Source organism: Drosophila innubila, assembly GCF_004354385.1.
Source record: "Drosophila innubila isolate TH190305 chromosome 3R unlocalized genomic scaffold, UK_Dinn_1.0 2_E_3R, whole genome shotgun sequence".
In the NCBI taxonomy this organism is placed as follows: domain Eukaryota; kingdom Metazoa; phylum Arthropoda; class Insecta; order Diptera; family Drosophilidae; genus Drosophila; species Drosophila innubila.
In genome coordinates, this window is record NW_022995380.1 from 10,191,829 (window position 1) to 10,216,188 (window position 24,360).

General features: G+C 39.2%; 5 protein-coding genes across 6 annotated transcripts; 2 read left to right on the plus strand and 3 right to left on the minus strand.

The window, feature by feature from the left end:
- The first annotated feature begins 9,191 nt into the window (after window positions 1-9,191).
- Window positions 9,192-15,680, plus strand: LOC117792988 (growth hormone secretagogue receptor type 1). Of its 2 annotated transcripts, none has more exons than XM_034633345.1 (4): window positions 9,192-9,749; window positions 10,335-10,497; window positions 10,648-10,828; window positions 14,588-15,680. In XM_034633345.1, the coding sequence occupies exons 1-4, from the start codon at window positions 9,660-9,662 to the stop codon at window positions 15,531-15,533; spliced, it is 1,380 nt and encodes a 459-aa protein (XP_034489236.1). In that variant the 5' UTR covers window positions 9,192-9,659; the 3' UTR covers window positions 15,534-15,680. The 2 variants fall into 2 exon arrangements, with proteins under 2 accessions (XP_034489236.1, XP_034489237.1); XM_034633346.1 differs by lacking the exon at window positions 14,588-15,680 and adding an exon at window positions 12,090-14,169 and having other exon boundaries at window positions 9,203-9,749.
- Window positions 15,681-15,764: 84 nt separating this feature from the next.
- Window positions 15,765-18,703, minus strand: LOC117792989 (ras-related protein Rab-1A). The gene is made up of 5 exons (XM_034633347.1): window positions 18,383-18,703; window positions 17,342-17,462; window positions 17,234-17,281; window positions 16,945-17,172; window positions 15,765-16,856 (listed from the first exon to the last, which is right to left on the minus strand). The coding sequence occupies exons 1-5, from the start codon at window positions 18,403-18,405 to the stop codon at window positions 16,659-16,661; spliced, it is 618 nt and encodes a 205-aa protein (XP_034489238.1). The 5' UTR covers window positions 18,406-18,703; the 3' UTR covers window positions 15,765-16,658.
- Window positions 18,704-18,899: 196 nt separating this feature from the next.
- On the minus strand, window positions 18,900-19,790 carry LOC117792990 (AP-2 complex subunit sigma). Its single transcript, XM_034633348.1, has 3 exons — window positions 19,660-19,790; window positions 19,451-19,600; window positions 18,900-19,378 (listed from the first exon to the last, which is right to left on the minus strand). Exons 1-3 carry the CDS (start codon window positions 19,660-19,662, stop codon window positions 19,103-19,105), a joined length of 429 nt encoding a protein of 142 aa, XP_034489239.1. The 5' UTR covers window positions 19,663-19,790; the 3' UTR covers window positions 18,900-19,102.
- A 340-nt stretch (window positions 19,791-20,130) lies between these two features.
- On the plus strand, window positions 20,131-21,087 carry LOC117790074 (isopentenyl-diphosphate Delta-isomerase 1). The gene is made up of 2 exons (XM_034629330.1): window positions 20,131-20,511; window positions 20,568-21,087. The coding sequence occupies exons 1-2, from the start codon at window positions 20,212-20,214 to the stop codon at window positions 21,021-21,023; spliced, it is 756 nt and encodes a 251-aa protein (XP_034485221.1). The 5' UTR covers window positions 20,131-20,211; the 3' UTR covers window positions 21,024-21,087.
- Window positions 21,088-21,106: 19 nt separating this feature from the next.
- Window positions 21,107-24,349, minus strand: LOC117790073 (3'-5' ssDNA/RNA exonuclease TatD). Its single transcript, XM_034629329.1, has 4 exons — window positions 23,892-24,349; window positions 22,551-22,899; window positions 22,214-22,495; window positions 21,107-22,159 (listed from the first exon to the last, which is right to left on the minus strand). The coding sequence occupies exons 1-4, from the start codon at window positions 24,088-24,090 to the stop codon at window positions 22,021-22,023; spliced, it is 969 nt and encodes a 322-aa protein (XP_034485220.1). The 5' UTR covers window positions 24,091-24,349; the 3' UTR covers window positions 21,107-22,020.
- Between the last annotated feature and the right edge of the window lie 11 nt (window positions 24,350-24,360).

Consider the following 24,360-nt stretch of genomic DNA (forward strand, 5'->3'; position numbering starts at 1 on the left):
CTTTAAAAGCAAAATTTGTAAGGAGTCTTTTACAAATTTAAATCGATTAAATTAGATTCAGTTAGTGCGAAATGTCAGATGCTTTTGATACGTGTAATGCTTTAAGAACAACTGCTCATTTGGCTTTTGCACAATACAAATGTATCCTTTTTCTATTATTTCTGTTGAGAGTGTAAAAGCAACAACAGCAAATTCCACAAGCAAATATCTATAAGTAAACAGATAGGCGCTTTTCACGCTATACTTGTAAAATTTATGCATGGTTATTTGTATGAGCCATTTGGATTATAGCCCGCTTTTCCATTCCCCCTAACACTACAGAATCCTGGCTCGATTCAACTCGTCTCCTCTGTGTTCAGCAATCGCTGACAAATGAGCCACAGGCTAAGTAACAACTTTCTTCGTCATTACGTTTAAATTGTTTCTACTCACATCAGAATTTCTACAAAAAACAAACAAAACGAATACTAAATACCCTGTTTTACATAGAAGTAAAAAATTCTAGGTTCTTAATTGTTATCTTAATTTATTAAATCATAATTTAAATCTCATTAAATAAAGCAAATTAATTCTTTACTTGAGGAAATGAATAGAAGCGTTTTTCTTGTATTACATATTTTATGACAAAATATTGCAATAATATTTGTTAGGGTATGAAAATATGTGCAACCTACGCAATTCTTGTAATCGAGGCTCAGCCACTTGTTCCGCACTTTGGCGTCGGTTTCCGGCTAAAGCAGCCACGCCTCCTTAGCGCCTCTTGTTGTCGCCTTCCTTTGCCCACCTCACTCCAGTTCATGTACGAGCTTTAAATGTAGTTATTTTGGGTAGACTGTTCTCCCTTCACTCAAGCACTTCGTCCCTTCCCTTCCATCACCTTCCGGCTTGCCAAACATTTGCAATTCTAATTGCAAACAGATGCCCGTTTAATTTAAAAAAATACTCAACCCTCCGCCTCTTCCTTCAGATCGACCAGTCGTAATATTTGCTTGAATGCCATTTCCATTTTGGCGAGTATTAACGCGTTTTTCTGGTTTTATTTTTGTATTGGTAACAGAAACAGGAAGAACTCTGGCATATAATGTGATATATATCGCGATATTTCTGTTAAGCCGAAACACTTATACACTGCCAGCGAATGTATTCACAATTGATTGAATCATATTTATGAGTCGAGAGTAAAAGTAATCAAGTATTTTTGGAGTAAGTGTGGAACAAATGCGACTCGAGATTCGAAATGATATCAAAGTTTAAATTTGGCAAATTGTGGGCTGATCTTAAAGTTTAATGATGCAATCTTCCGTCTTTGCTTTTGATGAGAATTTGTCAAATATTTTATTTCATACTGGAGACTGGACACTTGTGACAGCATAAAGTGTTTAATTTACTGATAAATATTTTTATTCCATAATAAATACACTTTTCATGACGCATTTGGGCAAGGGCCATAAAAAAATGTGGCCAAAACCAAAAATGCTGCGTTCACAGCCATTTGCACTTGTGTCCTGCGGTCATTACAATGTTCTTTTTGCATATTCCTCAACATTGGATGATGGTGGTGTAGATGGTACTGGTGGTGCTGCTGTGGGTGGGTTCACTGAACTCGTAAAATGCTTTTCGAATGCCCAAAAGTGAAAGTGAGCCATGTTCCACAATGGCTAACTATGCTGCTAGCGAACTCATTAAATTGCAGCTAATAAAGCGCCAACAATTACCAACACTTGGCTGAGATCCAATATCAATACGAGTACGAGTACGAGTACGTGTACTTAATCAACTTGTCTTTGTCTGGGCCCCAGTTAACTATTAGTTTTAAATCCCCAACTGCACTCAAATTCACGGTCTGTCTTCTCCAGAGTCAACAGCTCAGTGTAAGTACAGTAAGTCAGTCATAAGTGCCACTTTGATGGGTCACCCCTGACAGGAGCATTGCTGACGTCAGCGTCACGCATTCGGCCACGCCTTACGCCTCACTTCTCACGCTCCCCTCGCGATGACAAATTAAGTGAAATGCCAGGCAAGTGCAGTTCCAGCTTAAGCTTCAGTGTCCCCTTCCAAGAATCTTAGCTTGCGGTTGTTCAAGCCTCAAGTTAACGACGCGCTGCTCAATAATGTGAACGGAAGTGCGGCAAACGCCATTTTTCAATTTGTACGCTCGCCGGAAATGACAAAGCAGTCGAGGGCAGGCGACTAATGGCAAAATACATTGCAATGCATTCGTATATTGCCAAGAATCTCACATACATACTTATAAATACGTATGCGTAACATGTAAGGAAGCTTATTGCATTTCCCATATGGATGCGGATCAGGCAGGAATGTTGCGGTGTATGAAATTTTGATAAGTTTGAAGGTCAGGCAAATGTGAAGCGACGAGCATTAGTGCCACAGACCTGGCTAGAGAGATACTCATCGATTTATTCGTAGATATTCAAACAGTCATGCTGATATTTACACATACATTGTGTATTTGTTTATGTTTATGTGTATCGAAGCAATTAAAGTGTCTTTAGCGTCGGGTGTCACGAGCCACCCACAAAAAGCTGACTTTTTTTTTGTTTTTGTGTTTTGTTGTGGGTTTCTTTTCTCTCTTTCTGTTTTCAATTTCCACGCAATCGTAAAACAATAGCGAATGCTATCTCTGCTATATGGTTAGTCTATCTCTATGCATGTGTGTGTGTGTGTGTGTGTGTGTGTGTGTATGTTTGAATTCTCATAGCAAACAAATAAACAAGCAGCAGACAGCGACAGCAGCTGCCAAGTTTCCCAGCCCGCAACAATGCCCGCATCTTTCAACGACGCCCCTTGGCAACGTAACCCCCTGCCCTGCCATGTCCTACTCCACACCCGCTGTGTCGCGGACAGCGGCGATAAAATGCCTGCCCGCGGGGGCAACACGAGGCCAATGCCTTATCAATGCCAAGCCACGCTAAATACTTACGTACAATGCGCGCTAAAGGATACCATTTCATTCATCAGTTTGGCGGGCAACGCGGCGTATGAGCAACTTAAAGTGAAATTTCGCGTTAAAAATCAGCGGGCGCATTGTCACTACCAGATAAAGCGAAGGCTCTGAAGCTGCAGACCAACACACATTAGTTGAACGAGCAAACAACAATTGTGTGTATGAAGATGTATGACGTAGAATGACGAGGTGTGCTCGAAAGTGACTGAGATTACAATTAGACATAAAAGAAGGGGAATTTCTAAAGGAAACTATTACACTGAATAGGATAAATTTGACGCAGATAAGAGCAGAATAACAAGGTAAAAGGGTATTGAGGTATTACTCCGAAATAAAAGTCTTTAAAGACTTTTTTTTAATTCTTTAAATAAAACGATTATTTTTCAAAGAGTCATCAAAAACTCTTATAAAACAATATAAAAATAAACACTGATTATTTTTAATATTTTTTTAAATCATAAGTACTATAACAGTTTAATTTGATTTATGAAATAAAAGTCTTTTAATATTGATTTTATTATTAATAAAAGGAAGACATGGAGATTGATAGAAATCACACCAAAAAAACACCTACACGAGGTTAAAGTCTAGTGACGAACGCATATTCCAGCCCAAAAATTTCTGATATCCAATTTTGGGACGAACAAAATAAAGTTTAATATAAAAATTATAAATAAAAATATAAATTAACCAAAAAAACAAAAACACGAAAATTGGCTTTCTGGATGAGCTACCACGAACAATATAAGATCCTGTAGGAAACAAGAGAAATATTTAAAAAATTATAGAAGTTATCACGAATGCTAGAGCACACCTCGCACACATACATCTGTGTTGAATAGCGTGGCATTGTTTGAGAGTTGAACAAACAGCCAAACAGTCGCAGTAACTGTAACTCTTACGGGACTCAACTGGACAGAGAACTCACATAAATAAGCGCAAGTGGCAGAGCGAGCAAATATCCTTGACTTGCATCAAAGGATGCTACTTTTAACCGGAGCTCAACTGGAATTTTACGTATGAAAATTAAATTGAAAATAGCAAAGCATAGAAAATTCTTTACTTCAACTCATCCAGCAATTTCGATGAATTATAATCAAGGATAAACTTAGTTAAGCCAATACCCAATCAATATCACAAAAACAAAATAAATCACAGAGCAACAATCGCGGCGCACTGCCACAACAAAGGCCAAAAATAGTTTTGATAGCCATAAACTAATTGGCATTGAAAGGAGTATTATCAAGAGCTGAGGACAAGGCCAGAGGCGTTGCCGGCCATGGGATATGTCAATTTAGGGCTTCTATAAAAAGTAATTTTCTACCCCATCACCTTTAGCCAAGAGCCAACAGTCAGTAGAACCACTGAAACCACCACTTGGTCGCTTCAATTGAAAAACAAGCTTTTGGTTTTACGGTGCTTTGTTCGTCAAGTGTTTTTGCCCCATTGTTACTGTTGTTGTTGTTGTTGTTGTTGGTTCCACACGAGCGCTGCCCTGGCATGCGAACTAGTTAGATTAATTTAGCCAGAGTCACAAATACAATTACGAAGTCATTTCAATTTATTTAGCGTATGGCACCCCAAGCCAAAAAGCCGCAACAATGAGGGTGCCTCAATATATAGACGGGGTTAGCTTCGAGGTTGAAGCTAAAGCAGGAGCAGGAGCTGGATCTAAAGCTGGAGCTGCTACTCATTAAAGACGCCGCAATGTGCTCAAAGTGATCAAAATCAATTTAGCTGTCTGTCTTGAATTTATTAAATTTCTTATTTCTAATTTTATTCTCCTTATTTTAGCCAGCTTTGCGATTTGTCAAAGTAGCTTTCAAGCCCACTAACTCGACCATTATTGAGCGATAAATTGATTAGATATGCGTATGTGTTAATATACACATATAGACACATACTTGTGCACACGTATGTGTATATGTGTATATGTTGATGACAACTTTCTTGAGTTTGGCTGCCACTGATGTTTATTGCTGCCTCAAATTGCCATTTCAATGTTAATTTTATTAGGGTGTCAGCTATAAATTGCCTTCAATCTTAAATACCATAAAAAACGTTACACTTTCCACACTCACACACTCACACACACACACACAGAGCGAGCACTCGACATGTTTCTTATTGTATTTGTAGTAGTAATCACATGTGCTATGCGTATTTCGAGTAGAAGGCCAAAAGCGCTCAATTTCCATTATCATCAACAGCTTTGAACCTTATTCAAATCTCAGTTAAGTTATACCAAAATACTTGACGAAACATATACACTCAAGCTCACACACACAGATGTGTGTGTATGTATATACGCCCACAAGTTATCCATCAAACTGCCGCTCGACATGTAAGCAGTTGGGATTTTGGTCGTAACCATAAACCGTTTGAGATTTACATGCAGGCCGATGCCTCATTGTGGTCGCAGTTGTTATTGTTGTTGTTGTTGCTCAGGGGCAGCTGTGCTCTCCATGAAGCACAAAGTGTAACTGAGTCAGCCTGGCTTGGGCCAATCCTGTTGGCCATATTGATAACCATGCTGCCATCTCCACTCACTTTAACTTTTGGCCGCTTCATTTGTCTTTCTACTTGACAAAGTTTTTAAACAATTATGCCAAAACAAAAATGGCCACTAGCCACTGGCCAATTTGGCTTTATTGTCAGCCCTTGCTTTGACCCATCCCTGGCTTGATTCGTGCCTGCTGATATGTCCATCGTCAACATCGTTAAAGTCGCATTTTTAAGCCAAATGTGGCACTAACTGCCTTGTTGTGTCATTTGGGTACATTGAACCTCAACTTCGGACAAGCAAACACACACAACACCCCCTCCACCCCCTCCTCTCTCACCACTCCCCACTCCAACTTGTTCGAGGGTCCACGACAAAAGGACAGCGACAGGACAAGAGTCAGAACATAACCAATATGGTGTGCACATAATGAATTTATCAAATTAATCAAAATGGCGCTGCCGAGAGAGAATCCGAAAAACACCGGAAGTCCCTGCTATTGTGTCAGTCTGTATGTGTGAGTCACTGTATGTGTGTGTGTCGTTGTTGTGTCTGTCGCCTTGTGTGCATAACACAATTAAGCGTCAGTGGCGTCATTTGCACAAAAATGGAGATTTAATAAAGCCATTTGGCTGACGGCCCTTGAACTGTAACAGCTTCTTTAATAATCGCCAGTTAGGCAATACTAGAAAATGCGAACAGAGTTGCCACATCTAAATACATAAATATACGTAGCATTGTGTAGTATTGCTTGTTGGCTAAGAACTAATATTATTATTGTATTATTCAGCAGTCAAAATAATATTATCATACATATGTATTTGAGTCATAGTGGCTTTACTTGCAATGTTAATGATAATCACCAGCACTAGAGTTTGCGACTAGGGATGCCATATAAGTATACACTTAGGAATAATCACTTAGCGAAGAGATTTTAATAATATTAACCAGACATATGCACCAGAGAACTGCAACGGGTATGTTCGAGTATGATTGAGCACCACAGCGAAAAGTTCGATCAAATCAACTCAGAGACTCGGTCGCAACGTGTTCGATCGAGTCACGGGTCTCTTAAAGAAACCTGCAACGGGTATGTTCGAGTATGATTGAGCACCACAGCGAAAAGTTCGATCAAATCAACTCAGAGACTCGGTCGCAACGTGTTCGATCGAGTCACGGGTCTCTTAAAGAGAACTGCAACGGGTATGTTCGAGTATGATTGAGCACCACAGCGAAAAGTTCGATCAAATCAACTCGGTCGCAACGGGTTCGATCGAGTCACGGGTCTCTTTGCTTACGATCGAGTCGCGGGTATAATTTTTTTTGCTTTCGAACAATTCGGGTCAAGTGGCGTACGAGTCATACGATCTGATTTGATTGTGATTGTTTGTGAGCGTTCGTTTCGATCCGATCACGTTCGAGTAGCAACGATCGTCATGGATCGTGATCGTTTGTGAGCGTTCGTTTCGATCCAATCACGTTCGAGTACCAATGATCGAAATGATTTTGAGCGTTTGTGAGCGTTCGTTTCGATCGAGTCACGAGTCATGATCGAACTTGCTGACTGATTTGATTTGATTGTGATTGTTCGAGTACGATCGAAAACGACACTGTTGATTTTGTATTTTTTTCCTGCTTCTTCTTCTAAGTAAATGTGCGCATATATGTACATACATTTATATTTATGTAATTATATTATATTTATGTAAATGCATATTTATATGAACGCAATTATGTACACACATTTTATTAAAACTATTATTTATAATTTATTTATTTATTATTAATTATTTATTTAGTTTTAAATATTTTTTTATTTATTTAATGTCAACTTAGAATAGTTTATAAAATAAAATGATAAAAAATGTCTGTTAAAAATTTAAAAATTAAATTAAAAGTAAAATGAAAAAATTAAATTAATTAATATTATAAAAGTATAATGTATTTTGAATAATTTAAAGTTTGATAGTTTTTCCAGTCTTTAAAAAAATTAAAATAGTATTATTTTATTATGGGCATGTGTAATTGCATGTTTGTATGTATATACATATGTATGTACGTATGTATACGCAGCGTCTTAAGCATAAATACTATTGCATTTTTATGTGTACATATTTACGCGCATAAATACATATCATTGCAAGCGCAAGCGCTGCCACGTGCGCGCTCTGCCTCGCACATTTTCTGAACGAGTCAACTCGAGTATGACTCGATGATTGATCCGATCGTTTGAACAAAACGGGTATGAATCAAATCAAATCAACCAGCAAGTTCGATCATGACTCGTGACTCGATCGAAACGAACGCTCACAAACGCTCAAAAATCATTTCGATCATTGCTACTCGAACGTGATTGGATCGAAACGAACGCTCACAAACGATCAGCATGATTGCGGATCGGACAAGACCGTTCGAATCAAACGCTCAGCTCGAACGATCCGCTCCAATCGCTTGAACAAAGTGAAAAAATCACAACGAGTACGAGTCAATGTTCGAGTCTGATCGAACATCTCTTACCCGTTGCAGTTCTCTGATATGCACCTATTAAAAGGGATCGCAAATAAGAGTTATTTTTCTTATAAAATTTATTAAATTATGATTAAATTTTAATTTTTACTTTATAATATAACTCACATTTTAAATTTAAATAATTAAATTCAACAAAGTTAAGTTTCAATTCAAAAAATAAATATATTAAAAAACATAACTTTAAAAATAAAGATTTAATGAAAATTTTAATTAAACCAAGTGGTGTATTTCCATAAATTAAAAACATTCTCGATGTGTGGCTCTAAACCTTTCATATAATTCCTTCTTTAAAGGACACATATAACCTTAAAAAAATTGTAAAAAACTAATTGTATTTTTAACTTTTATTTTAAAATTTGAAAAATAATTCGTAATTGTATTTATATCTTGTATTCACCTAACTTATATTTTGTATTTTATTGCTAGACTGGCAAATTAATATTACCATAGATATGTGATCACTTCTATGAGTGATAGTGACAACTCTGGCAATTTCCCTGTCCACATTTCTGGATTTTGGGAGTATGTTTATGTCCACTTAGTGGAGGGTGTTAATCGCATTAGTTGGATCTTTTAATGTTATGTAAATGACAGCGCCTAATGAACTTTCCGTTCATTATCGTTAGTTAGTTAGTTAGCCAGTTGGATGGTTGGCTGGTTGCTTGTCTTGGTCAATGGCCGGTTAGTTCCTGTCGCAGGCAGGACACACACACAACCACAGTCACGGGCTATTGCTACTTAAATGCTAATCCCAGACACTTTTGCTACTCCAGACAAGACGTAATCCAATTGGCCACCCACGAGAAGACCACAAAGCTCCACTGATTGATTTGTTTAATGTCGCTGCGGGCAACAAGAAGATTTGGAGCGGCAACGGATACTGGGAGCTGTTGGCTGCTAGCGACACCATAAATTTGAGAAGCCGTTGGCCAACTTAATTTCATTAGCGCATATTTAAGAACCGGGCAATTACGTGCCTGCCTGCTGCCTGCCGCCTTTTCCCCTTTGGAGTGGCTTGAGGGCTGCACGAGTTGGCCAATTAAACAGCAGGCGATATTGTCCTTGCTCCGGGGGAGACCCAAATCGGAAAATCGCTTCCGTTCGCACTAAGTGCCGAGTTGCAAGCGATAATGTGCCAAATGTTGCGTATTTAATTCAAGTACGAGTATTTTGCAAAGTGGACGCCCTTGAAACAGGACGACGACATTGTTGAGCGGCAGCCTCGGCGTCGCTGGTCCGTCACAAGCTGTGGCCAGGCGCAGGTCGGAGGAATTGCGGCTGACCCTGACCAGGATTGGCTCAGGCATTCCGCTGCTGCCACTGCTGCTGCTGCTGCCATTGCTACTGATTTCTGCTGCTGCTGCTGCTGACACAACAACAATAAAAACAACAACAACAACAAGTCAGCCTACTAGTCAAGATGCAACATCAACAGCGGCGACGTCGCAGCACGCTGAGTCTTCCCGTGGCGCTTCTCGTGGCAGCCATGGCGCGAACAACTCAGCTAATAGTATTCCAACCCACGACGACAACCACGACTTCTTCGTCTTCGTCAATGATAACTCCAGCTCCAGTGCAGCCAACAACAACAACAACAACAACAGCAGCAGCATCCAGTCAAATGCAACTGACAAAGTCATCGCCGAGGAAGACGCTGAGCAGATGTTGCCACAGATTCCGTCGTATATACGCACAACCGCCATGTTCTTCTGCATAATCATCATGCTGCTGGGCGTTGTGGGGAATGTGATGGTAAGTGATTAAATCTTTAGATCGTTTTCCGATATTTTTAATTTAAAATTTTTAAAATTTGATAATTGAATTTGAAATGACTGTATTAAGTCGTACATATTAAAAGAACATTTAAAATTTGAAAATAGTTTTGAAAAAATTAAATCGCTATATCCAGGAGTGCCTGTAATAACTCGTACATATTCTTAACCAACAATAATTAGTCCTGTTCATCTGTAAAAGTACGATTTCTTCGCTCGCACTTTGAAAAACTGTTTGTATTTATTTTTATTTTTTTTTTTTATATGATTTTTAATGTTTTCGTATTTAAATACAATACTCTCACATTATACGCAGACAAAAGTAATAATAAACATAAACCCACAATTTTGAAAAACAGAAGCCCATAACATGAGACATTTAATAAATATATTTTTGACAGAATTACTTCTATTGCTTATTATTATCTATATTCAAAAAAAAAACATATTACTTAGAGTCGAATTAATGAAAGATATGAAAATTTGTAACTATTAATTAAGATATATAAATGAACTGTATTGAATAAAATACAATTTTAAGAATAAAATCAAAATTCTCTTACAGGTGCCCATTGTCATAGTGAAGACAAAAGATATGCGTAACTCTACAAACATTTTTCTTACCAATCTCAGTATTGCCGATCTGCTGGTGCTGCTCGTCTGTACACCGACCGTGCTCGTCGAGGTCAACACACGTCCAGAGACCTGGGTACTTGGCCACGAGATGTGTAAGTCCCAATCAGACAGCCTGCCTGTCCGAATTTGTTAGCCAAGTTAATTAACATTTTGCTTTTACTGCGCCTACAATTACAATTACATTTACATTGCTCTTGCTCTGGCTCTTGCTTAACTCCCTCTGTGTGTTTTTCACGCTTTAGGCAAAGCCGTGCCATTTGTGGAGCTAACGGTGGCTCATGCCAGCGTCTTAACCATATTGGCCATCTCATTCGAGCGCTACTATGCCATCTGTGAGCCATTGAAGGCCGGCTATGTCTGCACCAAGGCGCGTGCGATTCTCATCTGTGTCCTGGCCTGGGGCATCGCTGCGCTCTTTACGAGGTAAGCTCAGCAATGTCTGGACAGTGCAATGAACTTGCTACTCTGCCTGTCCGTCTGTCTATCTGTCTCTGTTCTTAAAGCACTCTTAAATTAAATTAAAATATTAGCATTAATGTTAAACACGTTTCATATCGTATATCGTAGTCGTAAATATTTGCATGTTCTGGTTGTGGTACTCTCTCTCTCTCTCTCTCTCTCTCTGTCTTTCTCGCAGATTCCTTCATTCTCTTTTGTATTAGTTAGTACATTGATTTAATAGCTGATTCTATTTTCATTTTCGGCCTGTATTTATGCAGTCAAGCATTAAGTTCCCTGCTCATTAATTATAAATGTCAATCGTAGTCGTTTTTAATGATTTGTATTTTGTTTTCCATTTTTCCCCCATTTTGTTTTTTGTTTGTTTTTGTTTTTGGCCTTTGTTTGGCATCGACTTCTCCATTTACATGCTAAACATTGGCAGTTAGTGTTACGGCACACACACACACACACAAACATTTACATACACACACACACTCTCTCTCTCTCTTCACACCTTTCCCTTCAACTTAGCACACTTTTTGTAGTTACTGTTGTCTGTCCATTTGGTTTTGGTTTCTTTCCATGTTGTCCTTGGCTCTCTCGGCCAGCTTCAGCCTACTTCCGGCTGGCCATTGTCCACGGTCCAAGCTGCCGTTATCAGCGCCCTGTCATCTTTAATAAGCAGCAATGTCCGCTATCATGGAATTTCATTTCATTGACACTTTCTTATTGTATGTCTAAGGACGGTCAGCGACCCTTTTTAATTTTGCAAATCTTGCTGCGCTCATAACAATGAAATAAACAGCACATTCCCAATGCGCAGAGCACAGCGGGAAGCGAAGCCAGCAGCGGGGTGGTAGGGGCAATGGGAGGTGCCTGACTGCGGACTGCGGACTGCGACCTTTGCCTATTAATTATGCTACCAAAGAAGCTGCCACAAGTAACCATTTTAAAAGCATACAACGTCGACTGCCACGCCCACAACGCATAAGGCACATACATAATTCAGAGTCATCCAAGTGGCCATAAGTCAGCCTGTTGCCCGTTCCTGTTTTGGGGTTTGATCTGGGAACTCATCTACTATTTACATACTTGTATCTTTCCTTATTGTGACTATCTCACCAAGTTTCTCTTACTCTCCTCTTCGCTCCTGTCTATTGCTTTCATCCATAGTGTATATCCCACCCCCTCAACTTGATTATGCTTCTTGTTTGCTTTTTCTTCTCTCTTCCCCTCTTTATAGCCCCATACTTTGGGTGGCTGAGTACAAGCTGGTAGAGTATATTGATGGAACATCGGTGCCAGTTTGCCTGACGCAGGCGATTGGTGTATCCACCGTTGCTTTCTTTCTGATGACCATATCCGTGTTCTTCGTGCTGCCATTTCTAATGCTGATTATCCTCTATGGCATTATTGCAAGGAACCTCATATCCAACCAGGGTCCCATGCTGCGTGCCCGTCCCACCAAACCGGAGCTCAGTCTAAAGGCCAGAAAGCAGGTGGTCCTTATGCTGGGCGCCGTTGTTCTCTCCTTCTTCGTCTGCCTGCTGCCATTTCGAGTGCTCACGCTTTTGATCATACTGAGCACGGAGCAGACGCTGCATGACATTGGACTGGCACGTTATTATAGTCTGCTGTACTTTTGCCGCATCATGCTGTACCTCAACTCGGCCATGAATCCCATACTCTACAATCTAATGTCCACCAAGTTTCGCAGGGGTTTCGCTCGTTTGTGCCACGATGCTGGACGCTGGCTCCTTAAGCTACTCACGCTGGGAGGCGGCAGTCGCAGTTCAAGTGAGTTACATGGACGCAGTGGCACCCTGTCCACGGGCACAGGAACCAACACCAATTCATCCAATGCAACAGCAGCAACCAATTCGAGCATTTTGTCACGCAGCTCAAATCGACGCAACAGCGAAGATATCAGTCGGACACGCCTTAAAATTGAACTTCATATTCCATGTGGCAGCGATCAGGAGGCCATGGCCATGCTTCAGAATTCAACGACACGCAGCAAGAGGCGGGAAAGCGACAGCAGATTGCTGACCAACAAGAATCCGCGGAGGCACAAGCCACAAATTAGTTTCGATGAAGCTGTAATAGGCGGAGCTGCAAAGGAAACTGTAAATCTTGCTTAAAGAGGGAAAAAGCAAGTAGTAAAGGCTACAGTCGAGAAAGCCCGACCTTAAGAGACCTAGTACTTATTCTATAAAAAAAATACATAGACCCAAAACTGCATTTCATGAATCATAGCATAGCTTTTAATCCCATAATGATCGCAAAAATTGAAGTCTTAAGCTCTTATCAAATTGCTCTAATAATTATTATTTTAATTTAATGGGTAAAATACCGAAAGAAAAGTGACAAAATTATAGGCTAGTTCAGGAATCATTATAATAAGGTTGATAGGTCTATGTATATCGATTCGCCTGTTTTGTTCTGCCCGTTATGTACAGGGTCTAAAAAGAAATATGCTAAATAGAGGCGAAACCAAATGAAGAATCGGCGTACAAGAAAAATTGCCAATAACCCGTTTACACTTACGCTTCAATTCGCTGGAATGTGACACAGGCAGCTGATCCTGGCCACGTCTATACAAATTGCGTTTTGAGCGCTTTTTGCAAACATAATCGATTCCTTTCAGCCGTTGACAGCCAGTGCTTTGCCCTTTTCATGATCCTGGTCCAGAGAACATTTCCGCACAAAAAACAATCAATTTTTCGGGCTATTAAACTCGAATGAAAGTGCCAAAGATAAATAACAGCAACGACAGCCAAAGCACTACAACAACTACAACTACAACAAGCATACATAACTATTTGGGAAACGAATCAGGCGGAGGCGGGGGAGGTGTTCGGTCAACGCCATTAAGCGACGGGCGCATGTAAAGCATGGCAAATGGAAATGGCTTAATATGCGTTTCAGCAACGACTTGGGAGCCCATCAAGACGGCGGATAAACATGATTTAGGTGTATTGAAATACATAGTTTCAGTTCATTTTGGCCGCTCCTCATGCTTTTACTCTTTTCGTCGAGTTTGTCGGCCATTTTAGGTCGATTCCAAGTTAAGCGGCTATAAAAAAAACTGTTGCCTACTTTTCGGCGGCAGCAATAAAATGACCAATGCAAGAGTCGCATGTATATACACAACATATGCATTAGTTCAGATGCCATACAAAAAAGTGTTGCCTACTTTGCGGCGGCACAAATTAAATAAACTGTTCACATGCATAATATGTATTATATTCCCACACATATGTATTAACGCTATAAAAGCGCCATAATCTATATAAGTAAATAAAATTTTGTATTGCAAATTATTTCGAAGCCTAAGAAAACGATATTTCGTTTTTTATAATGAAAAAATAAACTGGTAAGCAGCTGTAAATATGTATGTATGTACAGATAAATATTTTAATTTTTTAGTTAAATTGTTTTTGTTAGTTTTTGGCAACATTGTACAGTATTATGACGTAGTATAATCATCATTTCTTGTGCATACGCTAACAGTAGAAATAAGCTATTTTGTGTATGAAAAGTAGAACAGACATTTCCGTTTCCGTTTGATTAAGTTGAGTGGTACAATCGGAACCGCTGAAGAGTTCTTTTAAATATTGCTTTTCTTTGATTATTCTTTGTTGTTTTCACAGAGTTAAAACTTTTCAGACAGTTGAAAACAATAGCAATAATCCTATATTCTCCACTTATTGATCCAATCTCTAAACATAACTTTTACAGTCCCATCATTGCCATATCCACGTACAGTGTGGAGCCCTACGGCGACGGCACTGATGCTCCAGTTTGCACAACGGCGGCCGATGGCTTTTGGCCCATCTTCTATTTTGTGGGCACTATAACAGTATTCTTTTTTGTGCCCTTTGGCATTCTGGTCCTGCTGTATGCGGCCATTGCCTACAAGCTATTGCGTCCCAACAGTGCATTCCATAGACCCACCTCACCACAACCGCAACAGGCGGCCACGACAACAGCAACGGGAACAGCAACAGCCACAGCGACTACTAGCACCAAAGGTAATAGCCATCAGCAGAGTAACGGCATGAGGAAGCATCGCAAGCAGGTGATCTTCATGCTAGTCGCCGTAGTATCCAGCTTCTTTGTGTGCCTGTTGCCGTTTCGCGCTTTTACTCTTTGGGTGATCACAGCCAGCGCCGAGGATGTGGAACGGCTGGGCATTGCCGGCTACTACAACCTGCTGTACTTCTCACGCTTCATGTTGTACCTCAATTCGGCCATGAATCCCATACTGTACAACCTGATGTCGTCAAAGTTTCGCAGTGGCTTTTACCGCCTGCTCCTTAGTTGCCTAGGCCAGCATACTCATCATCATCGTCATCACCATCATCCTCAGGCCGCAGGACGTAGTCTGCGACCGACGGCACGGCGGCAGGATAACGATGCTGAAGAAGCAACTGCTGTGGGCACGGACAATAGTCAGCGAGTCCGTCGCACTCTTCGTCGCGAAGCTACCTTTCTAATTAACTCCATATCCACATCATCGGGCACCGAGCGCAACACTTCCTCCACATGGCGCAGTAACAGTCTCTCCACATCTGTTGGATTAAGTGAGCGCGACCGAGGAGCCCTGGGAGCAGCTATTATTGGAACAACGGCTGCCACGGTTACCACTGCCTGTTTACAGGAACGACAAGCCAGCAAGATTTGAGCATTTAGTTGAATTCTACGAGCAGTTACTGAGTTCGATTCAAGCATTAGTCCATAGTCCTAGATTTTAGAAGAAATTTTGTTGTCAAGACTGAAGTACCTCAGAAGAAGTCAATAAACACTAGAAAAATCCGTTTTTGAAACCAAAGCTGAACATCTGATTATTGCAATTTTTTAAATAGAAAAAAAAAAGTTTCCTTATCATATCAATTGATTATTTCGCACCAAATCGTTACTTATGTTCATGAAATTTTTATTAAACGTCCCATCATTGCCATCAAAATTACACTAATTATGTGCCTAAACGAATTCTACGCGTCTCTCTTTCTTTCTGAATGCAAAAACACACCAATTTCTTGTCGTTACTTTTAAAAAATGTTAATGTTTTTGATTTACATAATAATTACAATATTCAGACAAGTGGCGAGCATTTTTCTTGGAGATAATATGATTTGTGAATGGTATTGTTGACTGGTAATTGAAATAAATATATATGTACTTATATAGTAGTACGTACACGTATGTAGTATAAATAGCAGCAGACACAGCAAGTTATACAATTCGGTTCTGTTCTGTGCGTTCGCCCAGGAGCAAGATGGCTATAATAAACGCAGTTTTTATTTTGTTTTATTGGTTTTTATGCATATTGTATGTAAGTTTTAATAGTAAACGGTATCGGTATCGTTTCGCGCTGCTGTGGTAAGTAACTCTTATGTTAGGTTAGATTTAGATTAAGTTTATTACTACACCATTGTTTTGCTTTGCACTACTTAAGTATGAACAGAACTATTGAAAACAGAAAGACAGAAGGATAGTACATATTAGTTTCCTGTGTTTCTTGGATGCCTATTACATGTGTATGTATGTATATGCTTAAATTGTGTACGTGTTCATTTAGTTGAACTGGGTTTGCGATCGATCATTCGCATCATACAAAGGTCATCATTATCTCATACTCTTCGATATTATCATCATTATTGTTATTACATAATTCAAATTTATAATTATGGTTTTCTTGTTTTATTCTTGTGGTTGTTTCTGTTTGTTTTTTTTTTATCGTTTTAATTTATTATATTTAAATTTTGTTTAATTGTATAATAAAATAATGATTCACAATCAGAGTTATTCAGCAGCAACCAGATTTGGTATTTTCCACTGGACGTCCCTGATCGATTTTAACTTTGCTAGCATTATCGGTGGCGCTCGACGGCGGCCCAACGCGATTCTTGATCTCTGCCGCCATCGTCATGAATGCCTGCTCTACGTTGGTGGCACTCTTGGCCGAAGTTTCAAGGAATGGAATGCCTAACTGATTTGCGTACTCCTGCAAAGGAAAGAGAATGTGCATTTTTAATTAAATATACATTTGTAAGCTCCCCCTGTTTTTATCTTTATCTACAAGGTATACGAACCGCAGCTGTGGTATGATCGACAACTTTCTTGGTGGTCAAGTCACTCTTGTTGCCGACCAACAATTTATTGACATTTTCGCATGCATATCGCTCGATTTCCTCCAACCACTGCTTAACATTGTTGAAGGACTCCTGATCCGTGCAATCGTAAACTACAATAATGCCGTGTGCGCCACGATAGTATGATGAGGTGATGGTGCGGAAGCGCTCCTGCCCAGCAGTATCCCACTAAAAAGGAATATACTTTCGGTTAGCAATTCTAGTCACAGAATACGTATGTCATTCTTACAATCTGCAATTTAATCGTTTTGCCATCCAATTCAATAGTTCTGATTTTCTGTAAAAGTAAAAAGGATTCGTTGAAATAGAGCTTCAAATGTGCTTTATTTAAACTTACAAAGTCCACACCAATTGTGCTGATATAGCTCTCTGTATATGTGTCGTCGGCAAATCGAAGCAGCAGACAGGACTTTCCAACTCCAGAGTCGCCGATCAACAGCAGTTTGAAAAGATAATCGCTGCAAAGCATAAAAGTGCGTTACTCAAAGCGTTTATCGTAGAATATATTTAAAATACATGTACAAATAATTAAAATACTCGTCATGATTGTTGTGTTTATCTTATCGCAAGCAGAGTTGGGACAACTCAGTCATTGTCATTGACTTTATCCACCCGCAATTTGAAATGTGATATACGAAATGCGGTTTGAATATCCCCAACATATTAATTGGGTTAAAAGGGAGACGTCACTATTTTCAAGTTCAAGTGCAGCCCTCAAGCCAAATGGAATGAGAAAACACAATGTTGAGCATAGATGGGATTTTGATTACGTAGCAGCAGAGAACATCAACACCACAACGACAGCGACTGCGACGCATACATCGAAAGCAGCAGCAGCAGCAGCGTAAAGCAGTCAAACAACAACAAAGTGTACGCAATTGAGGGGGTAGGAGACGCTGGGCAGGTGAGTCATCCGCCCCACGAAACAGAAACAGCAGCGCAACTGAACAGAACTGAGCTATTGCAAGGGCTGTCAGCAGCACTCACAGTCACTTGAACAAACTAAACAATCAAGACGGATTTCTCCAATTCTCATGTTCAAAGTCTCTTTTACAAGCAATTATCAAAATCGAATGAATAGTAAACATGTCTATAATATCTATATATGTATGCATATTTAATTTCGATTTCTCACTTGAAAATCGTATGTTTTTTTTGGTCAATGCCACATTTTAGTCACAAAGCAATGAATAAAATACTCGTTTTAAGGGAGTGGGACCTGCGACTAAGCGACTAAAGAGTCGTCGTGGACGTCGCAAAAATGACGTCGCAGAAAAAAGTCAGTGATGGTTATGGAACTCGAGTGCAATGTTTTTTTTTTTTTCTTTTAATAAATCAACGTCTCAATTACGCGCAATTAATGAATATGACGACTTACTATTCTGGATTCATAGATGACATTTTTCTATTGGCTTTTGTTCAAATTTGTATTTTTGCCACGAACAAATATTCGATTTCGCTTAGCTGTTCGTTAACTGACGGAGTCTTTCGGAGTCTCTAATTTCGATTGGTGACCTCTTGTTTCTTCACTTGAGCACAATTAACACGCACTGTGGACTGTATACTCCCAAAATTGTTTGTTTTTATAACTTCTATTGTGTTTAATGCGACGAATTTCAGGGAAATTCGATAATTTCCACAAATTCGACAGCCGAGAACGAGAACAATGGCGACTGAAAAAATGACGAAGTGGCAATAGTGTGGGAGAATGCCGTCAGACGATGAACAGTGTTGGGAAACGCTTTAGACAGGGCTGCATTATCGACTGATATCTGCATCCGCTGTTTCGTGGGCGGTAACCACCTTCATACATATTAATATATGTACATGTATATACTACTCACACAAATGTATGTATGTATATTATAGGCGCTATCAGAAACAGCTTTTTGGAATTTTAAGTTTAATACTTGCGCATCTGCATATAATCTCTTATTATAAATTATTTGATTCTAAACACGTCATTTAACATTTGAGAGTTTTGCTTGCATATAGAACACATGATAAATAGTACATAATATTTTAGTTATGAAAGAAGATTCGATAAGCGGGCAATGGGAATGCATCGTTTTAGTGGGAGTATTCTCATTCATTCTCTCTATTCCAACGAATTTAATGTTAGCAATTGTTTGAGCACTTTCGTCTGTGAGGTTTCTCTTATCTCGCCAGCCAAGAACATTTCATCCACAACACTGTAGACTTTGTAGAAATTGAAGACGAGATCCAGCTCGCAGACGTTGTGGAAATATTCATTCAGCACTTCCACAAAGTTATGAATGGCTTCCAGATAGCACAAGTTGTTATCATTAACGTCCACACAGATGCAGAAGTAAAGACCCGCATAGCGTCTATATACAATTTTAAAATTCCGAAACTAAACAGTTGGAGTGAGAAAAGGTTGGTTAATAATTTAATTTATTACTGTCCATAATGATTGTAACATTACCTCTACAAAGTTGGTGTGCTTAGCATCTCGCACGGTGACTACTGCGTGCACTTCCTCAATTAGTTTTTGTTTTTCGTCGTCATCAAAGTTCATGTACCATTTGGCCAGGCGAGTTTTGCCTGCCCGATTTTGTATGAGTATGAATCGTATCTGCAGAAGAGACAAACAATTTTATTTCTCTTTGATAATTTAGTGAATATAATATTTACCATTTTAAATATATGTGTAGGTAATTACTCAAGTAATTACTTGGCTATTTACAATTTTCAGCTTTAAACGCAGCGAAAAACTGATTATGAACAAATTGTGTATCACTTTTACCAGGGCTGGTGCAGCTGACGAACAGCTGCTTGATCCGCCAGTGTTGAGCATTTGTGTTATGCCCACGGCTGCCACAATTGTCGTTTTTGCGCTAAAACACTCTTTTCTTCTAATTTCCAATTTTTAAGACTTACAAAATTAATAGAAGTGCTTTTAAATGTTATTTTAAACTAAGTATTTTTAATTTGATAGAAATTCTAAAATAAAAAAGTTAAAAAAATTCTTTCTGCATTAGTAAAGACAAATAATTTGGTTTATTTATATGAAATTGGCACTTTTTAAAATTTTGTTTGGCGCATGATTATTTTATTAAGTGGCATCCATGGTTATGCTCACGTCAGCTGGCAACTCCACTATTGAATTCGATTACGAAGTTTTCACTTTTTATATTTGTTTAGGGCATTACTTGAAGCTAGTCATTAACACCTCAATTACCAAAAATGTTGACATCGCGCTTAAATCTCTGGCCGCGTCTTCAGTTACTGCGCAGGTGCTCTACGACAACAGTGGGTCAACATAAGGAAGCGGCACTTGAAATGCACGATCCATTACAGGCGCATGCATTGAAAGAGCAATGCATTTTGGTAGATGAGAACGACAAGGCCATTGGAGCTGCGACCAAGGCGGACTGTCATCGTGTACATCCCGGATCAAATGAAGTTAAACTACATCGAGCCTTTAGTGTTTTCTTGTTCAACAGTAAAGGCGAAATGCTTGTGCAGCGTCGCTCCGTGCACAAGGTAAAAATTAGATGAACATATTAATGAATATTAATATTAAGCAATGACTTTTTCAGATCACCTTCCCAGACACCTATACAAACGCTTGCTGCAGCCATCCTCTGCACGACATAGACCAGGAGCGCCAGGAACCAAATCAACTGGGAATACGCTTGGCGGCCCAGCGGCGTCTTAACTATGAACTTGGCATACCAACTCATGAAATTCAACCCGAGAACTTTCATTATCTGACCAGAATTCATTATGCCAACACTGGCGACGGCATCTGGGGAGAACATGAAATTGACTATATACTCTTTCTGCAAAAGGATGTCACGCTAAAACCAAATGCCAATGAGGTCAGCGAAGTGCGCTATTTGAAACGCGATGAAATTGATGATGCTGTATCCAAATTTAATGCACCAATGACCCCTTGGTTTGCATTAATATTACGTCATCGCCTCAAACAATGGTGGGACAATTTACATAGACTGCATCAGTTTGAAGATTTGCAAAAAATTCAACGGTTTTAGGAGATTACAATACAAATGAAGTACGCTTTGTGTTGGGCGTAACAGCAAACCAAAAATATTTGTGGAACCTCATTTTGTTTTCATTTTTAAATTCGTTTTATCTTTATTCAAATGGAAAATAGTTTATGTGTGTGCGGACAAAGAGCACAAAGCTGTTTTCATGCACCTCCATTAGTTGATCAGTTCAATACAACGTATACAACATCGTATGTGTATATATATAAATATGTATGTGGTATATGTAATATGTAAATATAACAAAATATATAGTGTGTAGTGTATGGGCATGTGTGTAAGTCTATTTTCATAGCGCTAACTCAATGTGTTTGTTGAATATTATTTAAATATATATGTAGCTCGTAAAATGATCACATCACGTTTACCAAATCATCAGCATCTGACATCAATCTCCTCGAATCGCAACAACAAAAATAAATATTTACAAAACATATGCTATTTCCTAAACGAAACTTAATGGCCTGGTTGGCTTACAAAAGGGTGAAACTTAATTAAACCTTAAACTATATTGAAATAAAAAAATATATATAAGCTGCAGCGTTTAACATTTGACGCTGATAAAAGCGCCTCGAAGCGCGCACTTCGATTTCGATGTGTGAAACAATGAACCAGTGCAAATTACTCGGGCTTCACCGTTCACTTGGCACCACCTTGGCACCGTTTTCCAGCGAGTACTAATAAACAAAGCATTTGTTTATGAAAGAGCAACATCTTAAAGCTATACTTGCGAACTTTAATCGAAATTCGCACTACTAATATAGGAGGGAGGAGTATATTATGTATACATGTATACGTATCTTGCAAATCGCATTCGAATGCGTCGTTGTTTTTGTGTGGAGTATGGTTTTAGTTCGCTTTTGTTTGTATGATGTTTGATGTATATATGTGTTAAGGTCAGGGTAAGCACATCCTGAATTCGATTAGTAGTTAAGGCACATGGTGTGAGTCTCAGGCTCGATTCAATTATATTACGGCACCATTAAGACAAGCCGAAAAGCTTCAAGGCGTTGAAGGCCGTGGCCAAGGCGACTTCATCAGGCGTTTTCTTCATGAATGCGGCAATCATTTCCACAATTGCAGGTAAGCTGCACGGCTCATTACGTTGAAATGTGCAATATCTACAAAGGAACGCATTGAGTCGACAGTAATGTACACTTGATTCCAGGTATTACCTGTGTAAGTACAGTAAGGAACGTTCCGTAATGCCACTCTTCACATGCTGCGGTAATTTGGAAGCTCTCGTATTTGGATACATGAAAGGGGCATCCGTTTCAACCAGCAGCCTGTCCAGTGGTAGCGTGCCATTATCGAGCAGCCTACGAACGCCTGTGTCTGATTTGTCCTTGCACAAGTAACCAGTTAAACTGATATAGAATCGGCGATCCAAGTACTTGAGCGCCTCTTCGGCTGTGCCCATAAAACCTCTGATAATCACAGGCGGTAGATTCTCGAATCTGGAATGGGAAAACGTTGTTGTTAGTGAGAACGACAGGTGTCTTAACTTCTTACTTGTCGAGTATTTCGAGTACATCGTTCTGAGCCGATCGCTCGTGAATTAGCAGAGGTTTATTCAGACGGATTGCCAAATGCAATTGCTTGGCAAAAATCTGTTTTTGCACATCCGGCTCTGAGAAGTCGCGCTGATAGTCCAGGCCGCATGGACCTATGGCAACACACTCCTGTGCCTGTGCAATGTGCTCAAAGTCGAACCATGTGGACGGCTCCTCCACAATTGACTTCGAGTCGTGCGGATGTATGCCAGCAGTCGAGTAAATAATGTCGGGATATATGCGCGAAAGGCGCAGCGCTTCCTTGCTCGATTTGACCGAAGTGCCGTGCACCATTAGTTTCTGAACACCTAAAAGGAGACACAAGAGATCGAAGAGAGAAAGTGAGCATAAATACATAAATACTCGTACATAAACAAGAAAGAAAGTTGATCTTCACAGCGACGAAAATTTGATACCCTCGCAGAATCTCTTTATTTAATTTTTAACTGATCTTTGTACTGTAACTAACAAATAAATCAGTAGATTTTGACATTTCGTGACAAATTAAAATGCCCTCTGCAAGAGTGAAGTCGATAATAGGTGTATAAATATTTGTGCATGTACAGTGGCTCCCAGCTAATTTGACCCACTATTCTTACTTATTAAATGAATTTTTCTTTTAATGGAAAAGTGAGAGAAAGTAAATTTTAAATTTATGATTGAGCTTAAGCAAACTTTTCGGACTTTTATTTTTAATATACATATATGATATCTGAATAATGCATTTAAACTTTAAAACCAACTATAGTATAGCTAGTATTTCTCAAGCTAAAAGGTTCTTCTATTAGCTTAAAAGTAATTTGTTAAAAAAAGCTGTGATATTATTTTTGGTTAATGTTTAAGTTTTAAATAGTTTAAACAAATTTTAAAAATTAAAGCATAAAAATTAAATTAAATTGTTTTTGATAAATTCAAACATAAAGCTAACAGGCTGCGCTTAAATCATTTTGATATCTTTTTTAGTTGGCATGTCTGATTATAATGAGTTGTGAGCCACCGTAGTTACAAATGTTGTGGGCCAAATAAGCTGTGAGCCACTGTCTCTACATACAAATGTATGTTGCACTTTGATGCGACAAAAACAAAATACCAATACACATACACATGCAGGTGGACGCTCGCACACATGTTGCATGCTTATCGCCCGTGTCGCTTGACCTTCTTGGTGCGTATGCGTGTACGACGCTCTCGCTGACCAATTGCCGATGCGCCGCGCCCAAGACGATTGTCATGTCTTATTATTAGTCTTATCGTGCTTGTTCTTTCTCAATTAGTAGTGTGCCAGACACTCTGAACGTACCTGCGTCTCTTGCTCTTTGAACAACGGAATCCAGATCACGGCTATACTTTTTGTTGGTCAAATTCGCTCCTACGTCAATGACAATCAGGTTCTCAAAACAATGTTTCATGCTATCATCAATGTCCAGTTGCTCCTCTCCGACTCCGAGAGCTGTGGGAGTTGCGGCCACCACAGGCAGCTCTTGTTTTTGTTGTTCCATAATAGAAGAAGAGTATGTGTACGAAAATAGCAAATGACGTAGACAAGATGCTTTGTCTTTGTGTAATTTAATTAGCTTTTGTTAGCGCAAGGAATCGTTCCGGTTATGAGAACCGAGAAGAATATGTCGTTCTTTTTATTGCAATTTTGAAGAGAATCACCAATTAAGCAATTAACAATTGAAACGTTTGAAATTAATAAAAATAAAAACAATTCCCGACACAAACTACGACTGCTGGCAACTAATATCGATTATCGATGCATCACCGAT